Source organism: Populus euphratica, unplaced genomic scaffold (genome assembly GCF_000495115.2).
Source record: "Populus euphratica unplaced genomic scaffold, PopEup_1.0 scaffold128.1, whole genome shotgun sequence".
In the NCBI taxonomy this organism is placed as follows: Eukaryota; Viridiplantae; Streptophyta; class Magnoliopsida; order Malpighiales; family Salicaceae; genus Populus; species Populus euphratica.
Window position 1 is genome coordinate 144,063 of NW_011500015.1, and position 17,899 is coordinate 161,961.

At 36.5% G+C, this 17,899-nt stretch overlaps 2 protein-coding genes across 3 annotated transcripts; both read right to left on the minus strand.

Moving 5' to 3' along the window:
- Positions 1–931: 931 nt before the first annotated feature.
- On the minus strand, positions 932–7,283 carry LOC105141631 (Xanthine/uracil permease family protein). Its single transcript, XM_011048901.1, has 14 exons — positions 7,122–7,283; positions 6,116–6,213; positions 5,684–5,860; positions 5,034–5,134; positions 4,871–4,946; positions 4,318–4,377; positions 4,044–4,231; positions 3,873–3,969; positions 3,534–3,620; positions 3,264–3,322; positions 3,070–3,161; positions 2,634–2,711; positions 2,381–2,541; positions 932–2,188 (listed from the first exon to the last, which is right to left on the minus strand). Exons 1-14 carry the CDS (start codon positions 7,198–7,200, stop codon positions 1,976–1,978), a joined length of 1,566 nt encoding a protein of 521 aa, XP_011047203.1. The 5' UTR covers positions 7,201–7,283; the 3' UTR covers positions 932–1,975.
- A 3,713-nt stretch (positions 7,284–10,996) lies between these two features.
- Positions 10,997–17,527, minus strand: LOC105141632 (Nodulin MtN21 /EamA-like transporter family protein). Of its 2 annotated transcripts, XM_011048902.1 has the most exons (10): positions 17,188–17,527; positions 16,389–16,542; positions 14,856–15,030; positions 14,360–14,475; positions 14,197–14,256; positions 13,285–13,435; positions 13,039–13,105; positions 11,862–11,933; positions 11,648–11,713; positions 10,997–11,309 (listed from the first exon to the last, which is right to left on the minus strand). In XM_011048902.1, exons 1-10 carry the CDS (start codon positions 17,380–17,382, stop codon positions 11,175–11,177), a joined length of 1,191 nt encoding a protein of 396 aa, XP_011047204.1. In that variant the 5' UTR covers positions 17,383–17,527; the 3' UTR covers positions 10,997–11,174. The 2 variants fall into 2 exon arrangements, with proteins under 2 accessions (XP_011047204.1, XP_011047205.1); XM_011048903.1 differs by lacking the exons at positions 10,997–11,309; positions 11,648–11,713; positions 11,862–11,933 and adding an exon at positions 12,820–12,927.
- Positions 17,528–17,899: the final 372 nt, after the last annotated feature.

Below are 17,899 nucleotides of genomic sequence, written 5' to 3' on the forward strand. Positions count from 1 at the left end.
TATATTAACATGTTAAATGACATGATGTATTATAATATTTTTTATAAAAATATATTAACATGTTAAATGGCATGATGTATTATAATATTTTATTATTATTGTTGTTATTGTTTATAATTAATATTTTTTTTTCATTTATTAACCTATATGATAATCAATTAGTTATATTGAGCAGACTGATCGAGTTTCAATTAGGCATTTGATATTTTCCATCATCGTTTTAATCGATTTGATCTGGCCTTTTCCTCTATTATCTAAATGATAAAATAGAATCCATGTAACCTTTAGATGATTGACTGATACGTGGGTTTTAACTGTAGTGGTTTCGGAAGATGGCTGAACGGCACCACCTGCCGGATCTTGTATAAGCCTAAAATGATAGATATATAGATAGCTAACAGTTACGAAAAGCAAAAAATATGGATCCATTCTCATCGAGCAGGCCTGGACACAAAGTAGGCCCTAATCCATTCGCCGAATACTCTTCCCTGCGAAAAATTCAGCAGCAGCAGCTAGGGTTACTCTCCACCTTCCTATATAAACCCCTCGATGCCCCTCTCTCCTCAACTCAGACTCAATCTCCGCGCAGCAATCTCCAGAGTAGAATTCTAGGGCCTTACATTAGCTGGTTCCTCTTTGAGTTCTTTAAAATTTCATTAGATTTAATCATGGTTTTTAGGCTCCTTTTGTTTTCACCAAATATAAACCCCTATGAGGAAGCAATCCCATAGATAGGAAGTGCCGTATGACACATTATCAGCAGCGGATCGCTCACGTACCCACGTTGTCCTTCCACCAATCGCAACCCAACAGAAACGTTTCCTTTCCGGTATTCGTCTTCTCTGGGTCTGCTCGTTGGTCGGGATCTCGTGGACTACCGTGCGTCGTTGTGTGTGTGATTTGGAACGGGTCTCTGAGGGTTTTTTTTTTGAAAATAAACTATATTGATTTCGGAGTGATCAAGGTCCGATGCCACGTTGCTGGTAGCCAAAATGGCTTTGACCGGCAATGCTATGATTGGACCGAAACAAATTCCATGTTTCGCTTGCTGATAGGAATCTGTGGATCCTATTCTGTTGATCCATGGAGCCGTTTTCGGCGATTACATTTTTCCAACTTATTATCACTTTTTTTTCTTATATCTATATTTTACTCCTCATAATTTATATATTTTTTGCCATTAATTTTAAAAGATAATTGATTTATTGGGCGCAGGGAAAAATATGTTATGGAGCCGATGATGATTGTTTATTTATGTTGGAATTACCGGCTGAATTTCACATTGATGTCAATCTATACTGGCTGTCTGAGGCTTCATAATACTTAAATTCCTCCCTGCTGAAAATTTGAAATCATATAAGTAATTTTGTCACCGGAATCAAACATCTACGAAGGGCACCGTCTTATGATTATGGAATTGATATGCTGGACCAAAAAAACCCATAACTTGGTCGTCTACTCGATACCAAGCTCGACTGGTGAGATGGTAGGCAGAATCAGAAAACAACTGAAAATCATGGGACTTCAGGGCCTTTAAAGAACACTAGCAATTGATGGTATGATAAAAATACACTGCAAATCTTTAAAGCAGAAGCAGAAAATAAACGGGGGATGATAATGCTACATGAAATTTGATTATCTTGTCATGAAGGACTTGGACGAAAATGGCGCTGCCCAGGCCTTGAAAGGAAACTTCCCAACGGGACCTGAAACAAATTTGGCTCACATTAGAGTTGCAATTTATTTTCCTGCAACATCTAAAAGATTGAGCGAGGCTGAGAACTAATTTCCGTTCTTATTCTTTCTCAAGATATCAAATGCCTACAACCTGGACCTTGCGGTCCACAAAAGAATGTATCCTGCTAAGACACTTGTCAAATGATCTCGGATGTACATCTCTAAGAGAAAATGGCGCTTGATAATGTTAATTGAATTGGACGAGAGGATCACTGGCTCGGGTCGCTCTGATGACTCCTTAAGTAGGTGGAAAGAACCTGTTGAGATTGAATGGCAGAGTGTAGAACTCCTCATTTCTGTTATCTCCCCTGAATGTTCTGAACTTTGCCCACCATGGCATTCCTCTGTCTTTCTTTGATCTCTCCACCTCTAATGTGTTGTCGAGAAGCACCGCCACAATCAACCCCACTGTCGCTGGAGATGAGAATATGGCATTCAAAAAAGCATTAAACTGCAACAAGGCCAAATCTATCGTTAAACATTTGACAGTGGCTAAAAATTTACAATGCATAATAAAAGGCAGGAAACAATTCGGATATCATGACGGAAATGCTCGTGTACCCAGATTTTATATGTCAATCTGTAAATGATCCGTGAATATATTTTCTCAAGGATACTCAAGTTTTGCATAAAGCATGCTCACCCATCCAGCATGAGTATGGACGAGGCCGTTGTGTGTGGGATTCCAATATTCATTGAAGAACTGGGGGATAGAAATCCCAAGGAAGAGTGACAGTCCAGTAATAATGAGGTTTCTCATGGAATTCATGTTTGTGAACTGAAGAAATGACAGTCCCACTGAAGCTGAAAACAAGAAATTTGCGATAAGAATAAAACAAGTCCACTAACAAGACAAAATACTATCAGATAAACATACAAGTGAGACAATGGCATACCAACAAGGCCAAAGAGAACGCAGTACAACGCTGCAAATATTGGGAAGGGTATGGATGCAAAGACAGCTCCGAATTTCCCTGAAAGGAAATTAAACAATTGAAGGAACCATTTATAGTGACAACCTTTAATTTTAATCAAGAAACCATCAAATCATAAACCAGTATAATTTCAACTTGCAACACAAAAACTGTCTCGAGCTGAATACTGCTCTCAGATTATGATCAGGAGGAGGCTTCATAGGAGTTGACAAAAAAAGAAACTTAAAGTTACGGACTTATTTCCTAAAAGACGATTTGGAAAATGATTTCAAGATTGAGTCGGCTTGACATCTTAGTCTCTCATTAAAACTCCTCATGGATTCAACCAGAAAGGCACAGCACTCTTTTCCACAAGCCATGCCCAAAATATATTCATGCCTCAAAAGGCAATACAAACCTAAGATCGAGAAGAATATCATGAAGCCAGCAGATATTTGAACAACTCTGCGACTTCCAACTCGAGTTAGTCCAAGGAGTCCCACATTTTCTCTGAAAATCATAACCAAGTTTCCTGTCAATTTCCAAGACATGCTAAAACCAACATAAGGATCCAAGGTACTGTTCCAGATGGCTTATTCAAGTATGTCTTACACAGAAACAGTGGAGCCAGTGCTTGTTCCAAAGAGGCCGTCAAGCAATATGCCAATGCCCTGCCAAAGCAACAGAAAAATTGTTCAAGTCTCCAATAACAAAATGACAGTTCCAGCCAGGAAAACAAGTTTGCTGAATATGTATTGCAAGATTGTTCAAATTGTTGTCAATATTGTTGGTGATACCATTTCCAAGATGCTAGATTGAGCAAGTGAGAAGTTTAGATGGCAGAAGATGCAGAGAGAGTAATATTTGTGCCAAATAACTCACTTGCCAGCCAATTCCTCTACTCAATACATATGCAGGAGGTGGAGTAGCAATAGCCAAACGAGATGCTGCCTTGTATGCACCTGTTGACTGCAGCATCAAATTTAAGAATGAGCTTGAATTTTGTCAGGAGACAAGGTCAGTAATGGAACTATATCATTTGACGTACAATTCAATGTTTTTCTACTTCGGTTTAAATTTCAAAATGCACCCGAGCATTTGAAGGTGTGAAGTGACATGATAAAGAACCGAACAGCAGTCCACATCAAACTATTCGAGAATGCAATATAGGGTAACATAAAGAAGATAATAACATGGCACTTTCCAAAACTAAAGATATACCTCGACCATAGACACAAGAACTGCAGACATCATGGCAAATGAGTGACCTGCTGAAAATGTTGGTGGGCCCCACTGCAGAGGGTACGGGAACTTGAACCTGAAGTAACATAATGCATTAAATTTCAAAACAAGTAAAGATGCAGTAAGTTAGAGGAGTTGAATCTTTAATACCATGGGGCAGTGGATATAAGATTTGCCCTGTCTGTACGGCAACTATTTTGAGTTATTAACCGCTTCTCCCGGTAAGCTCCACTGGCAGTTAAAATGATAGCATATATCCAGACAAATGCAATGCAAATCAACACTGGAAATCGTTCAAATATTGGGAAGTTTCTTGATAGTCTTACGTGCTTCAGATACTGCAATTCCCAGAATCCAAACAACATGAAGGGAGGGAATGATTCATATTGAAAGAAAATGATTCCAGTTCTAAAGGACAACTTACTTGTGACAATCCAATAACTAACAACAGCATTGGGATCCCAATTTCCACACAATTACCCAACTGAAAAATAGCATGGGAAAATGAAAACCATTAATTTTTCCAAGAAAAAAATGGCAAAGAAGAAAAGCATGAGAGGAATGAAGTATCTATCTAATATCATAACTACGAGGAACAAAGGTGCATAATGCTTTCCTTAATAAGAATAATGTCGGATCTTCCTAGCTGAAATGGAAATGTTGCACAAAAAATCAGGAAAAGTCTTTCAGGACTTCTATTGATCAAGGAAGATTCTATACTCTAAAATTCCAGAATGTTACCCTCATCAATAGGCTCTATAATAACCCAGATGGCAATAGAAAAATATAGCTTCTATGTCATTGAGAAAATGATGAGCTGGATCTTGAGAACTACAAAAAGGCAGCTTACAATTGCTATCCATGATAAATTAGAATACTAAATTAGCCTCAAGAAACACAAAAACATCAAAGAGAGACACCTTCTTGGCCAAACCAGACAACTAAAATAATATATAAAATTTAATCACTATACATACAGCAGGAAATCCTCTTTGAAACAATCCTAAACCAACCAATCCAACCACAGGTGCCATGCCAAGAGGACTGAAAAACCTGCAATTGAGACAAAACAATGGTGAACAAAAGAAATGGTAAATTGGCAGTTCAGTCATCTCACATTTTCAAATTCTACCGAAGTACCTTGAAAACAAACCCCAAACTTGGCTATAACCCAGGATGATTTGTATGCTAGAGGCTACAATTAAAGCTCCTTGGATGGCTCGCATCGTTTGAATAAATCTCTGCAAACCAATCACATGGGAAGATCTCTTTCAATTACCCTACCAAGTAAAAGAGTTATAAGTATAACTTCTGCAAAGCGAATGAAATTGTGGAAGATCTAGGACTTCAACTACTATCAAGGTGACATTCATTTGGGCCCTCGATGCAACATGATTATGATGATTAAATATGAGGCTTGTATCCTTGCTCATTTTGTGAGAACCATTTGTTTTGCGCCTTCGTTTATGAAAAATGACATTTCAAACATATGACATGAGGGATTTGGCAAGGTGACTTCATGTAACAAGGGGGGTTTGCACTAACACATCTTCCTCACAAAAAGGTCAGCATTTTTTTGGTGGCTCGATTCCAAAGTTTATTTAGCTAAAGACCCGAGGTAAAAAAACAGCATTTAGCTCTCCAGGTTTATCAGTGTAAATACTTCCTAAGATTAGTTCTCCGCATTTCCAAATGCCAACGGCATAAAAAGTTGATCGATCAACTGCTATTTTTGACATGGATCCCAACAGCTTGCAGACAAAGAACAAGGGGAAAATTGAGGAACTCACTTCATGACCATCTGTAATACGTTGCAAAGAGGTGTCTCTTATAATATAAGCAATAGGAACCACATAAGCATACGACCCTCCCACTACTGCCGGTAACCTCGTACCGAAAAGTGCTTGAAGAAGTGTGTTAATGCCAGCAACAAAGAGCAGAGTCTGTATTACCCGAGCTTTGTCACCCTGGTTGCATGAACAATGATAAAGTTCAAAAAGTCAAAACATAAAGACAACAGCTCAAGATCTACAACATTGACCAGTACTCCCACCAACCAAATCTTCTAGGTTAATATTCCTTCATGTAGATTACCAAAAGTATCGAGGGAGTAGGTCCATCACGACAAACATCCATTTTTGAAATACCAAGTTCCTAAATCAAGAGTGAATAACAAAAGATGAAAATCAAGCTGAAGGTCGTGTAATGGATAACATGCTTACATCAGTGCCGCCCATTGCAGGAACGAGTACAGAAGGGATCATTACGCTTGTGCCCAGCATTACAATGTAGTTTTGAAATGCTAATATGATGGTTTCAGCTGCAAATGAGAAAGTAAAGAAGACAGCTTAGCTCATGAGCATCAAGAGTTTCCATTCAAAAACAGAGATTCAACATCAGTTTCAATGTTTCATGCTTCAGTCAACATTTAAACACACTGCACAATTTTCAGCAAGTATGCCATTGGGTTTTGCTGCGGGACCTGGTTCCATTGCAACCCAAATGAAACTGAAGCATATCCAACATCGAAAAATGAGATTGAATTCCGGCCAACCAACGTTTTAGATGGCTGCAAAAATATCCCATTCAGAACAAAGCATTATTTCAAGATGGATATGCAACTCCAGGTTTCCAAGTTCTTTTCCTAACAAAAACCAAAAAGAACCACTACTGCGTTTTTTCTTTCCATTAAAGACCAGCAGCAGCTACCAATATTAATCACTTGGTTCCAAGGGACCAAAATATTAAATAGTAGCTTTGCTTGCTAATTAACTATTCAATCTAAGGAGTTTCTGGCTAATTGCAAAGAAACCTGTTCACAGCTTCACTTAAGCAACCAAATGCGGTTCTTCCCATATTGGCTTTTTTTTTTTGTACATCATCAATGCCGAGGAAAAGCCATAACAATCCCATTGAAAGAGAAAAGCGCGGTTGTTTGATAGCTACGAGAATCACCGGAAACTATACAAAAAAAAAAAAAACAGAAAGAAGGAAGCTTTGAAACGTCGTCTCATGTATGTAGTTTCATCATCACTTCATCATCGTTATCATTAAAAAAAAATCCGTTTTCTCCACTCCCAAGTGTTTTACTCAAGTTCGTAATGCGGCAAAGAGTTATCTCAACTCGTTTGTATTTGTAGCTAGGCCATAACTTCATGCTACTCCAACAAACTCCTGAAACAGAAAAAAGCTAAGAGCACGAAAAACAGAGGGGGGGAGGGCACGTACCCCAAGGAGGGTTAGAGTCTATGCAGTATTCAAGGTCCTGGAGTTGATCCATGGGAGGGTGAATAATAATGTCTGCCATTATCAAAACCAGAACTCAAGACTATAGAGATAAAAGATAAAGAAAGAAGAGATGAAAAGTAGATGGATGATCAAGAAGAAGAAGTGGAAGGAAGGAAGAAGGAACTTAGAACAAAGTTAAATCAAGAAGAAGAAGTGGAAGGAAGGAAGGAAGGAGGAAGGAACTTAGAACAAAGTTGAAGGACAGATATAAAGTGAACAAAAGCTAGCTAAAGTGAAGCAGCAGCAGCAACAAAATAAAAGTTATAAACCCAAAAACACTAGGCGAGCCCTCAATACGTGTGCACAGTAGTGTGCCTGTGGCACCTCGCACCCCAACCCAGCTCAACCCTCACTTCCTTTTTCTTCTGAAGTCCTACGTAGCTGGCTTTGAGTGAGTTGTGTATTGGTTTTTGAATGGGTCTTTGTAATTTCAAATCACCCTTGATCTTCTCCTTTAACTACCAGATAGCCATCCGGGACCCCTCCTTTGCACAACAGTCAAAAACACTTTTACCAGCTGGGTGAAACGGTGTCGTCTTATGTGAGTAGGATAATGATATCCCACCCATCATTTCCTCCTCTCCTGTACGGTAATGCCACCATAAGATTTTGTGACGACGGTGGTGGTACCACTGGCCCTCGCCTACTGAGCTTGTCAGAAGTGATTTTCGCGACCCTTCAAATTACAAGGCATCGGTGGGCCTCTCGTCAGGCCTTAAAAAAACTCGTAAAAATTGTTGCTTTTCGCCTACTGAGTTTGTCAGATGTGATTTTCGCAACCCTTCAAATTACAAGTCATCGGTGGCCCTCTCGTCGGGCCTTAAAAAAACTTGTAAAAATTGGTGTTTTTGTTTTTAAAATTTTTTAAATTTACTTTTAATTATATATATATATATACATATATAGTTCTTCAATAATCACTTCTATAAGATCCTGGGTTTGATTTTAAATTTATTCTTCAATAATTAAGAGTTTGATTCTTTTCAAAATTACTAAAAACTTATATAATTATGAATTTTAAAACTAATAAAATAAATTGAAATGCATGCAAGTTACATTGGATATCTATATTAATTAAAAAAATAATGGAGCCTGTGATAATTTATGGACCGACTACACAAACAGCAAATGGGAAAGTACAAAACAAGAAACGGAAGGATGAAAAGAGGGTAAGACCTGGGGGGAAATGGGAAAGAAGGGTGGCAGGCAGCAGAAATGAAAGCTGGTCTTAATTGTTAACAGGGATGTAGTTGACGCGTATTAAATGACACCCTGTAACGTTACTTGGCTACCATTACTAAACATCTAGCCTGTAGCCTTCTCTGGTGGGGAATCTGTTCTCATTGATTTCTTTTTCTTTTTCTTTTTTTTTTAATTTTGGGGTGAGAGGGGGGAAGAATATGCTCCGAGCAAGGTAAGTGGCAATATGAAGATTAAGTGGAAGAAGCAGGGGTAGATTGGTCACGAAGAAGGGTGGTGGTAGCGGCTGCTTCTTTAGCTTTCGGTTCGGACCAACATTCTTATGGGTATCCCGCGATCGCGACACGTCCCCAAAATCCGATTCCCTCTCTTAACAAAAACTTCATTTATTAATTAAAAAATAACGTTATTCTTTTACAATGTGTTATTTCATTTTCAAACCTCGCAAGATAAGAATCTGCCCCTTTCTCTCGTCACTCGAAAGGGTACCAGTGGGGCTTTTTATCCAATCTCTTTTTTTTTTTCGTAAAAATTTATAATTTGAACTCAAAATGTAAAACGAGAGAACAAGTTTCTAGCCGAAGCTCTTTATATCTTTTTTTTTATTTGAAATTGGATTCATCAATTAGGTTTTCGTTTTTCCCCCCCCTCCAAAACTCATTTATTCCCTTTTAAATATTAAGAGAACCATTTTATAAGAAATAAGTTACGGAAGGAAAAAGGGAGCACCCATGAGTTCTGTCACTTTTTCAGTCGTATCCTTCAAATTTGACGGAAACCTAACAGAAACACCTCGTTTCAAAAGGAAAATTGTTGCAGGGAGATCCAACCCAAAATTAAGAGCTTAGAGACTATTTCTCAATTAATTTAAAATTTATGGGAGATGCGTGCTGTTTGGCCTCATTAATACCGCATCAAATTGCAGTATGGATATAGTCCTCTGAAGGGTGTTATGAATGCCTGCATGCCGAGAATTTACGAGCCAATCAGACCCTTCGCTTTAAATATGCTGCATTCGCCAATCACGTCCGAGGAGCTTTACGAATTTCTGCTCACATAGGAGTCTTGCCTCCTTATTCTTTCTGGAAAGGGGAAACCAGCAACACTTTTCCCTTGCCAAAACCATCGTTATATCCGAGCCCTAGTTATCGGTTCACTTTGATTAATTAGAGCTCCATTTATTTACAGAAAAATTATTTTTTTTAGAAAATAAATTCTAAAAAAAATAAATTTCTGAAAATTGAATTATTTTTTAATATATGATAATGTTATAAAAAATAAACTGAAGTATTTAGTTATATTATGAAAAATAAACTGGAAAATAATATATTAATATTTTATTTTTTTCAAGTTTATTAAAATAATAAGGAACAAATCTTATAAATTAAAAAGTTGAATGAGAATTAAATTAAAAAATATATAATTTTATAAATTATCTCAAATAAAATAAATAATAATCAAATCTAAAAAAAATAAAGAAACTAAAATAATAATAATTAATATTTCATAAAGTATTTCAAATAAAATAAGTAACAATCAAAAGAATGAGGATCAAATTTGATAAATAAAAATTTTTAATAAAAAAATAATAAGAGAAAAGCAAATAACAATTATTAAAATGGGGACCAAAGTTAATATAAAAATAAATTTTAAAAAATAAAATTGAAAAATAAATATTCAAAACAAAATAAATATTAAAAACAAAATATATATAGCAATTAAAAGTGTGAGGATCAAATTTGATATAATCAACAAATAATGACATTTCTAAATTTTTCACAATTTCCAGAAAGTGTTTTCCGCCCAAATTTTTCAGGAAAACACTTTTCTGAAAATCAAGCCAAATTTTCCTTTGACTGGAAAGTGTTTTTCATTAACCAACTTTCCTAACAGCAAACAAACACAAGAAAGTTTGGAAAGTGATTTCTTAGAAATCACTTTCCGGAAAACAAACACAGCCAAAAAGAAAAAACCTCTCCTGAAAACCTAGCCAATTTTTTCTAAATGAAATGTATTTTCCGTTGACTAAAAAGTATTTTCCATTGACCGAAAAATATTTTTCATTGACCAACTTTTTGTTTTCCATTGATCGAAAAATATTTTTCATTGACCAACTTTTTTAATGGCAAACAAATACAGAAAAGTTTGGAAAATAATTTCCCAGAAACTATTTTCCGGAAAACAAACATGACCTAGATCACACCCTCGGCAAAGAATAGGGAAGAAAAGAATAAAAACCATTACATACTCGCAGCATCACCCCCGATGTATCTAGGTTCAGGAGGGACTGCATCCCCTTTGATAATGGGCATTCCAACTCATCCCAAAAAGGTAAAAAACACTCTTACACCCCTATTTGCCAGGAAATGATGTAAATACTCTCTTATTTGGCAGAAAGGATAGAAAAGATCCTTGCAATCCTTCTGCACTTGTAATTTCCAGTCCTCCCAATTTCTGGTCTGTAATTTTCAATGCTCTCTATTGGATGGATTGACTCTCTCATCTCTCAAATAACTAAATGAATGCTAATCCATCCATTCTTTCACTTTACCTCATCCATCCCTCCTAACAAACATAGCTTTAGGGTAAGCTCCTACCTTATCATAAGCAGATGCATAATTATAATTGCAGGTTAAATATATCAATGGGCACGGAAAAAAAGATGTTTACAACATAGCCAGAAAGTAAGGAGGCAAAGATGATAAAAATAATAATAAATAAAAAAACTAGATTGAAGTCCAAGCTTTCAAAACTGGTGAGCATACCTTCCAGAAGACAGAAATGTTCAATCTTTCACTCCATCTCTTTTTCAGGTCCAATATATATGGTACAACACACTGAAATTAAGATAAGCAAACATCCAACCAATCCACCAAAAGATGGAGTTATCCTCCATGAAACAATCCCCCATAACTGTGATAAGGCAACCTGAAAGACAGGAGAACATGTAGTTAGCAGACAATCATTTTTTACCTGTTGCTCAAATGTAACAAAATAAAAACCGAGTGAAATTCTACGTTCTTGTCTATACAAAACATGTTGAACAACTAGGAGGGGGCATTTTATATTTTGTTTACTAGCTAACATGACGGATGATTAGTTTGAGTATTAGTTTTTCAAGCAAAAATGTTTCCTGCCTTGGATTCGGAACTCTGAATTCAGCATAGCATTTGTATCCTGTTTGCCATGGTGATAGATAGATAGATATAGAGAGAGAGAGAGAGGAGGCGGGGTTGCGGGGGATTTAACTTTTAACAAAACAGTACCTCCATGTACAGGACATTTGCAGCTTTGCTGGTCTTCTCAAGCTGAAGCCCGCGGGCAAAAAACACCTAGAACAGAGCACGAACATATGAAGCCCAGTGCCAAAACAATCAGAAATCTGAGTTGACAAGCTATGCTCTACTCTTGAAATTACAGGACCATTGTTTGAGTGCTAAAAGGCAAGCATGAATATGAGTTAAGAGTTTAACTTGGTACCTCTGCAGAAAAGGACAGAAGACCAAGTATAAGCATAAGAAAAAAAGTGTAAAAATTTGGGAGCACGAATTCCTGCAATATGAAAATAGAACTCATTATTTACAAACAGCCAAAGATACAAACATGTATAGCATAAAGCTGAACAGATAAAGCCGCAATTACTTGCTGTAATGGTCTTGTATTGAGCTTGCAAGCTCATGGATGCGACATGTTCAGTTATTAAATGCAGCTACTTCATGCAAATATGCATTTTGATGGAAATTCAAAAATTACAAATGTCAATTCTTTTGAAATAATTAATATTTATTCTATTTTGAATTCGATTCATAGCCAAAACTTGTTAATGCTTACCTAACACAGGGTAAGAATAATCAACATAAAGGGTCGGCGGGTCGAGCATGAATTTGATAAATAGATTTGCTTGGGAAAACCATTTAGAAAGAAAAAGATTAGCTAGGGAAAATGGAGGAATTCTAAGACACTTGTAAATGATTAAGCACTCCCTCAACTAGATGCTAAGAATTTGTGTGACAAAATTATGTCTTTTATTCTTTTCCTTTTGCATGACCTCAAGAGGCGGCTGTGAAGATTTGAAAAATATGCTGTAACGTGTGTCATTACAAGCCATGCATTTAGCTAGATAATTACAGGTTGGTGACCTCTCTAGTCAATACAAAGTAGCACTGGAGAATAATTCGTTTCCTAAATTGCATTTAAGATATACTGCATATTGTTATCCTGTTCCCTTTCCACAGGGTTGAGAGTAGGCAGCGTAAATGCATTCATCAGGCTTTGCACATAGCTTGCCGTGGTGGGCTATCACATCAGTGCCTCTACTCAAGAATGGTTCATGATTACAAATCTTCTTAACTACAAAATTCCTACGTGCAACTATCTAGGCTATTGGGCTAGGACTACTTTAAAAGAAATTTCAAGTGCATGTTTCTATAATAATAAACTTCAATAGCGACCATCAATTAGCAAAAGAGCATATGTTTAATGTGAAAAGGTAATGGCAAAACACCTGCAATGTTACAAGCAGCCAAGGTAACGTTGGGATTTTAGGCTGCAAAGCTCATTGTGAAGGAATACAATGATACAAATAAGCCGGAGGAATTTCAGGATTAAAAACACTTATGCAAAAACTTGTGTATATTAAGAATGTCATGTAACATACCTCAAAGGCAAATGCACATATTCCTGTGGCAGGGGTAGCCAGTATGCCAAACGAAAAAACAGTGGCCCTAAAATAGGAATCAAGGAAGATAAAATAGCAAGGTTTAATACAAGAGCAAAGTACATAACTAATTGTGTGGAAAGAAATGAAATTACTATGTAAGAAAAGAGAAACAGCTGGATTAGAGTCGCAGAAGGTAAAACATGAGCATCATCTGAGATACATAAAACAAGTCGGTAATCTTACAAAGGTTGATCAGATGCCTTTGCACCTGCCTTTACAAGGCAGTAGCTGATTCCACCAGTTATTGATGAGAACAAAGCAACCAGCACTGTTAATACATGGTTCCTGCCCATGATGGGTATATAATTTGTTTCCCCAACTCTAAGTAATGCTCCTGTCACAAATTGAACAAGTTAAATAACAGATAAGTCAATAAACAGTGACAAACAATTCTATCAAAAGAGAAGCAATTGAAGGATAAACTAGCAGCCTCATTGCAGAATGCAACTATGTCTAAAACCCACTGCACATAAAGATACAAACAAATTTTAAAGGACATGGAATCAAAGAAGAGGGAAGGAATTGTTTTGTTCCCTGTTACGTGACCATTTCTTATGCAAGCATTGGACCTGCTCGCATTGGAAGAACATTGGAGGTTATCTAATACACCAGCTTCATTAAATGGCCTAAAATGTTGCCATCAATAAAGGCATTAGTATGTCTTTCCTTTATAAAAATGCACATTCAGGATTGGCAGAAATCATAGTTGGGAATGGCCTCACAGATTATTACCCTTCTGCATCAGAAGCATTATGATGTCCTCAGTACTAGGAATGGTCGAAAATAAGTAATAGATGGAGAGACAGAGAGGAGGGGCAGAGAAAAGGTGGTAAAGTGAGAGTTTATGATGCAATACACGTTCCATAGTTCCAGATTGCTCTCCTTTAGGAATACCAAAACCATCTGCATGGAGCATGCAGCAGCAACCTATGCATGAGCAGAGTAGAGCTTAAAATGAAAAGGCAAGGGAATTTACTAACATCATTGAGATTCCTGACAAAATAAAATAGTGAAAATAATTGATTCAGTCCCTAAATATTTAACACGTCCATTCTCAGCACAGGACAAGAGGTTTTTGTTAACTCACTTCTCTACCTTGTGTAGTAAGTATCTGTCTAAAAATGAAGAGCACGCCAAAGAAACTGCACGCAACACCTGCAAAATGAGCAGCAACAAGCTAAGAATTTACCTTGCATTGCACACATAGTTTAATTTTTCTATTGAAAATAATAAGAAAAATGAAGAAATACTGCTATACCTCCAGCATCGACAGTTTTCAACTTCTCGTGCAAAATTATTCTTGCCGCAATTGAAGCCATAATTGGAGTTGTGAAGCTTAATACAATAGCCTGGGACAAAGGCAACCTTCGAATGCTGAAAGGACAAAAATAGGTGGCTAGCTAGTAGTTTATGCACAAGTTTAGGACTTTAAGCGCTAAAGAAGAATGTTTTAAAGCACAGGAGAGCAGGCGATGCATTGCTTCTCTAGCAACAAGAAAACATTCAAAAAATTCTCTCTTTTACTAAGCAAATCTGTCATTAACACCTCATGTAGGAAGGTAATTTTGCAGTGAAACATCTATGGTCATCTGATCTTAGCAATTAGATTGCAAGATTAGGAAGAAGAAAGTACTCTGACAATATATCTCATCAAGAAATACAAAATTAACATGACTCAAAGAATTCATTTCTAATGAGCAACGAAAATATGTAGTAAATTACAAAGAGGAGCAAGGACATGAAGTGAAACTTACCAATAAATAAAACTCAACAATGAGAGGCATCCAGTTAAGGCTCTTGAAAACAAATATTTCCTAGCATATGCTGGTCCAAATATTGGCTGTCCGTTTCCTCTCAGCCACAGATATGACGATATCAGGGTTATTGCACATCTTGCAAATGCAGTCTCAAACAACGGAATTGACTGAGCTGCCATTACAATTTATAATAATGAAGAAAAGAATCATTAAAACTAGAATAAAAATGACAGCTAGCCTAATAAATTTCCATATAGGTGGTATTCTCAAATTGAAAAGCTTTAACAACCACACAACTTCCATTCCTCCAACCTGCCCCAAAATTTGACCCAGGAATCGCAAGAAATCACATGTGAAAACTCAAATATATTCATATTGAATGTAACTTGTATACCAACCACAAGTAAACTATGTTCAATGAAAAGTTTATCATGGTTCTGTGACCATATGCTATCTGTGGTCTTGCTGAATGCTAGAAAGTATAGAATAGCTTAAAATTCCCTTCCAAACTCATAAGACACTAAGAGCTCTTCCAGCAGGTTCTTCATCCCACAATCTCATTTCCCAAACGCATTGTTATAGCATCAACCCTCGTTGATGACAGTTCAGGATCCAGTTATTACAAATCAAACTAAATACCATATTGTTGCAAAGAAAAAGAAGCGTGTACCCCAAGACAAGTCACAAATAACTAATTTACTGCCATCATATATTCTTGAAACTTTGAACATCCCGTGAGGCTCACCTATGAGCCAAAAACAAAATATCATGACTTAAATCTAAAGTTCTAACTTTTAGGTCAGCAAAACTAAATAAATGGATTTCAGATCTAAAACCTAGCTCTCATTTAGTTTCATTTGTAGAACCACCCACTGTTGATCATTGTATCAAGAATTCTTAAGAAAAATTATTTATCATTAGAAGTTCTCCCATTTATAAGGAATCAAGACCACCATCCACTAGTTACTTTCCCTAGAAAATTATTACATGTTATTTAATGAAGTAGGTTCCACTTTAAAAGGTACATGTTTTCTTTATGGATAAATCCTTAAAAACTTATATAAACAAGCAATCTGAATAAAAATCAGATCTAACCATGTAAGGAAAAGAGAAAAAAAAGATTTTCTTCAAATCTTTTTTTGTGTACAAAGGAATTGGAAGCGTGCTCTAAGAATGGAGGGTCATTCTTTCATGTCATACTAAAATTCTTGTGAAAAACATGCTGCCAAAACTTGTTCTATGTCAGAGATAAGTTTCGATGTTTTCACAGCAAAAAGTTTTAGAAAACAGTACCAGACAATCCCAAGATATTTGGTTCAACCATACATACACAAGCTCCACGTCATGTCCAATAGAGAAACTGATGTACAATTACTGAAAAACTATTCTCCTTCCATCTTGTCTACTAATTCTCCACTTAGTCACCAATTTTTGACTCCATATAAAATTCCATCGCATTAAAAATGCTCAAAGTATGTTCTTAAAACACAAACTCATGTTCAATTATAAAAGGGTAAATAGGTTACTCACCAGAGAAAAATTCAGAAAGAACTTCCATGACAAAGTAGATGGTTGATGATATGGCCACACACAATAGACCAGAGTATCTCGATCCACCCCATATCCACAAAACAAACTGTGTTACCGGAAATGTCTCTATTTCAGGTATTTTTGTCCCTTGCTCCTACAAAGAAATACAAAATAACCATTGTTCACTTCTCTAGTTTTTTTCCCCTTTCATTCATACTTCAAAAACTAACGAAAAGAGCCTATGAAAACAGATGATGAATTACTCCAATATGTCCGAAACACTTTTTTCCGCGCATATTTTTTTGTCTAGTGTTTGCACAAAAAAAGGACTCAATTGTTAATCACAGTGGCCGATGTGTGTCCCAACAATCTTCAGCCATAAAAAACACCACTGATTCCCCAATTCATTTCCTGCTGCTCTGTTGATAATATCAGCTTTAAATTTCTTTCTTTCTATCCTTTTTCTTTTACGAGCCAAAAGGCCGGGGTTACTCAGCTAATTCCTTGTACTAGCCCTCCTTCAAATATGGGAAAAGTGAAAAATAAAAACTCTTTTATTTTGTTGATAAATGAAAACTGCTCTTTTGCCTAAATGGGCGACAATTAGAATCTGAAACAGCGAAGTTTGAAAGTTTCTATCGAAAATAAACAACACACATCTCCAGCATTCTACTATAACTCCATTTAAATCGTTCTAAACAAAAAATCAAAACACTGAAATCAAATTTCCACAAATCACCAACAAATTAAAGAATGGTTACAAATTGAAAGAACGAGAAGAAATATAGAGTAAAAATACTCTAGGTTTTCTGCGAGAGTGAGACACGGAGAAGATGTTGATCTTAGGCTTCAAAAGAGGAGTTATCTCCTCTGAGGCCAAGACGGCACCATCGCCACTGATTTCATCGGGAGCAAGTTCTGATGCTGAAGCGTCGCACACGATCAGCTCCACCGCATCGTGATCACCGTCGCTGATCTCCGCGGACGCCGCCATCAATTTTAAACCCTGGCTAGAAATCGATGGAGCCAGCGAAAGCGAATAGAAAATGGTTTTTCTTCTTCCGGTCGCTTGAATTGAAAGCTGAAAGTGATGCCCAAACGGTCAAGGTGGCGTGCATCGTTGACGTGTCCCTTTGAAACTTCTGAATTAGAATTTTCGGACTTTATAACTAGTTTTATTTATGTATGGCTAAATCAAACGAGTCCCTGAACTTTTGGTCAAACGTAAATTAGTCTACTAACTAAAATAGTTTTTAAAATACTACCTTGAACTTTCGTAATTGTTCCGGTTAGTCCTTATGTCGAGAATTCCCGTCATGGATCCACCAAAATATCTCTTAAATTAAAGTTTATTTTATCCATCTTAAAATGAATATTTAAGAGCAAACTTGTGATGGATGGTTGGTTCTTTAATTTCGCCTTCAAAGATTCTTGACTCCCCTTTACATTCATAATTCCACGATTTCTTTTAAGTGTTTTGATTTTTCAAATTCTTATCATAAGAAAATAAT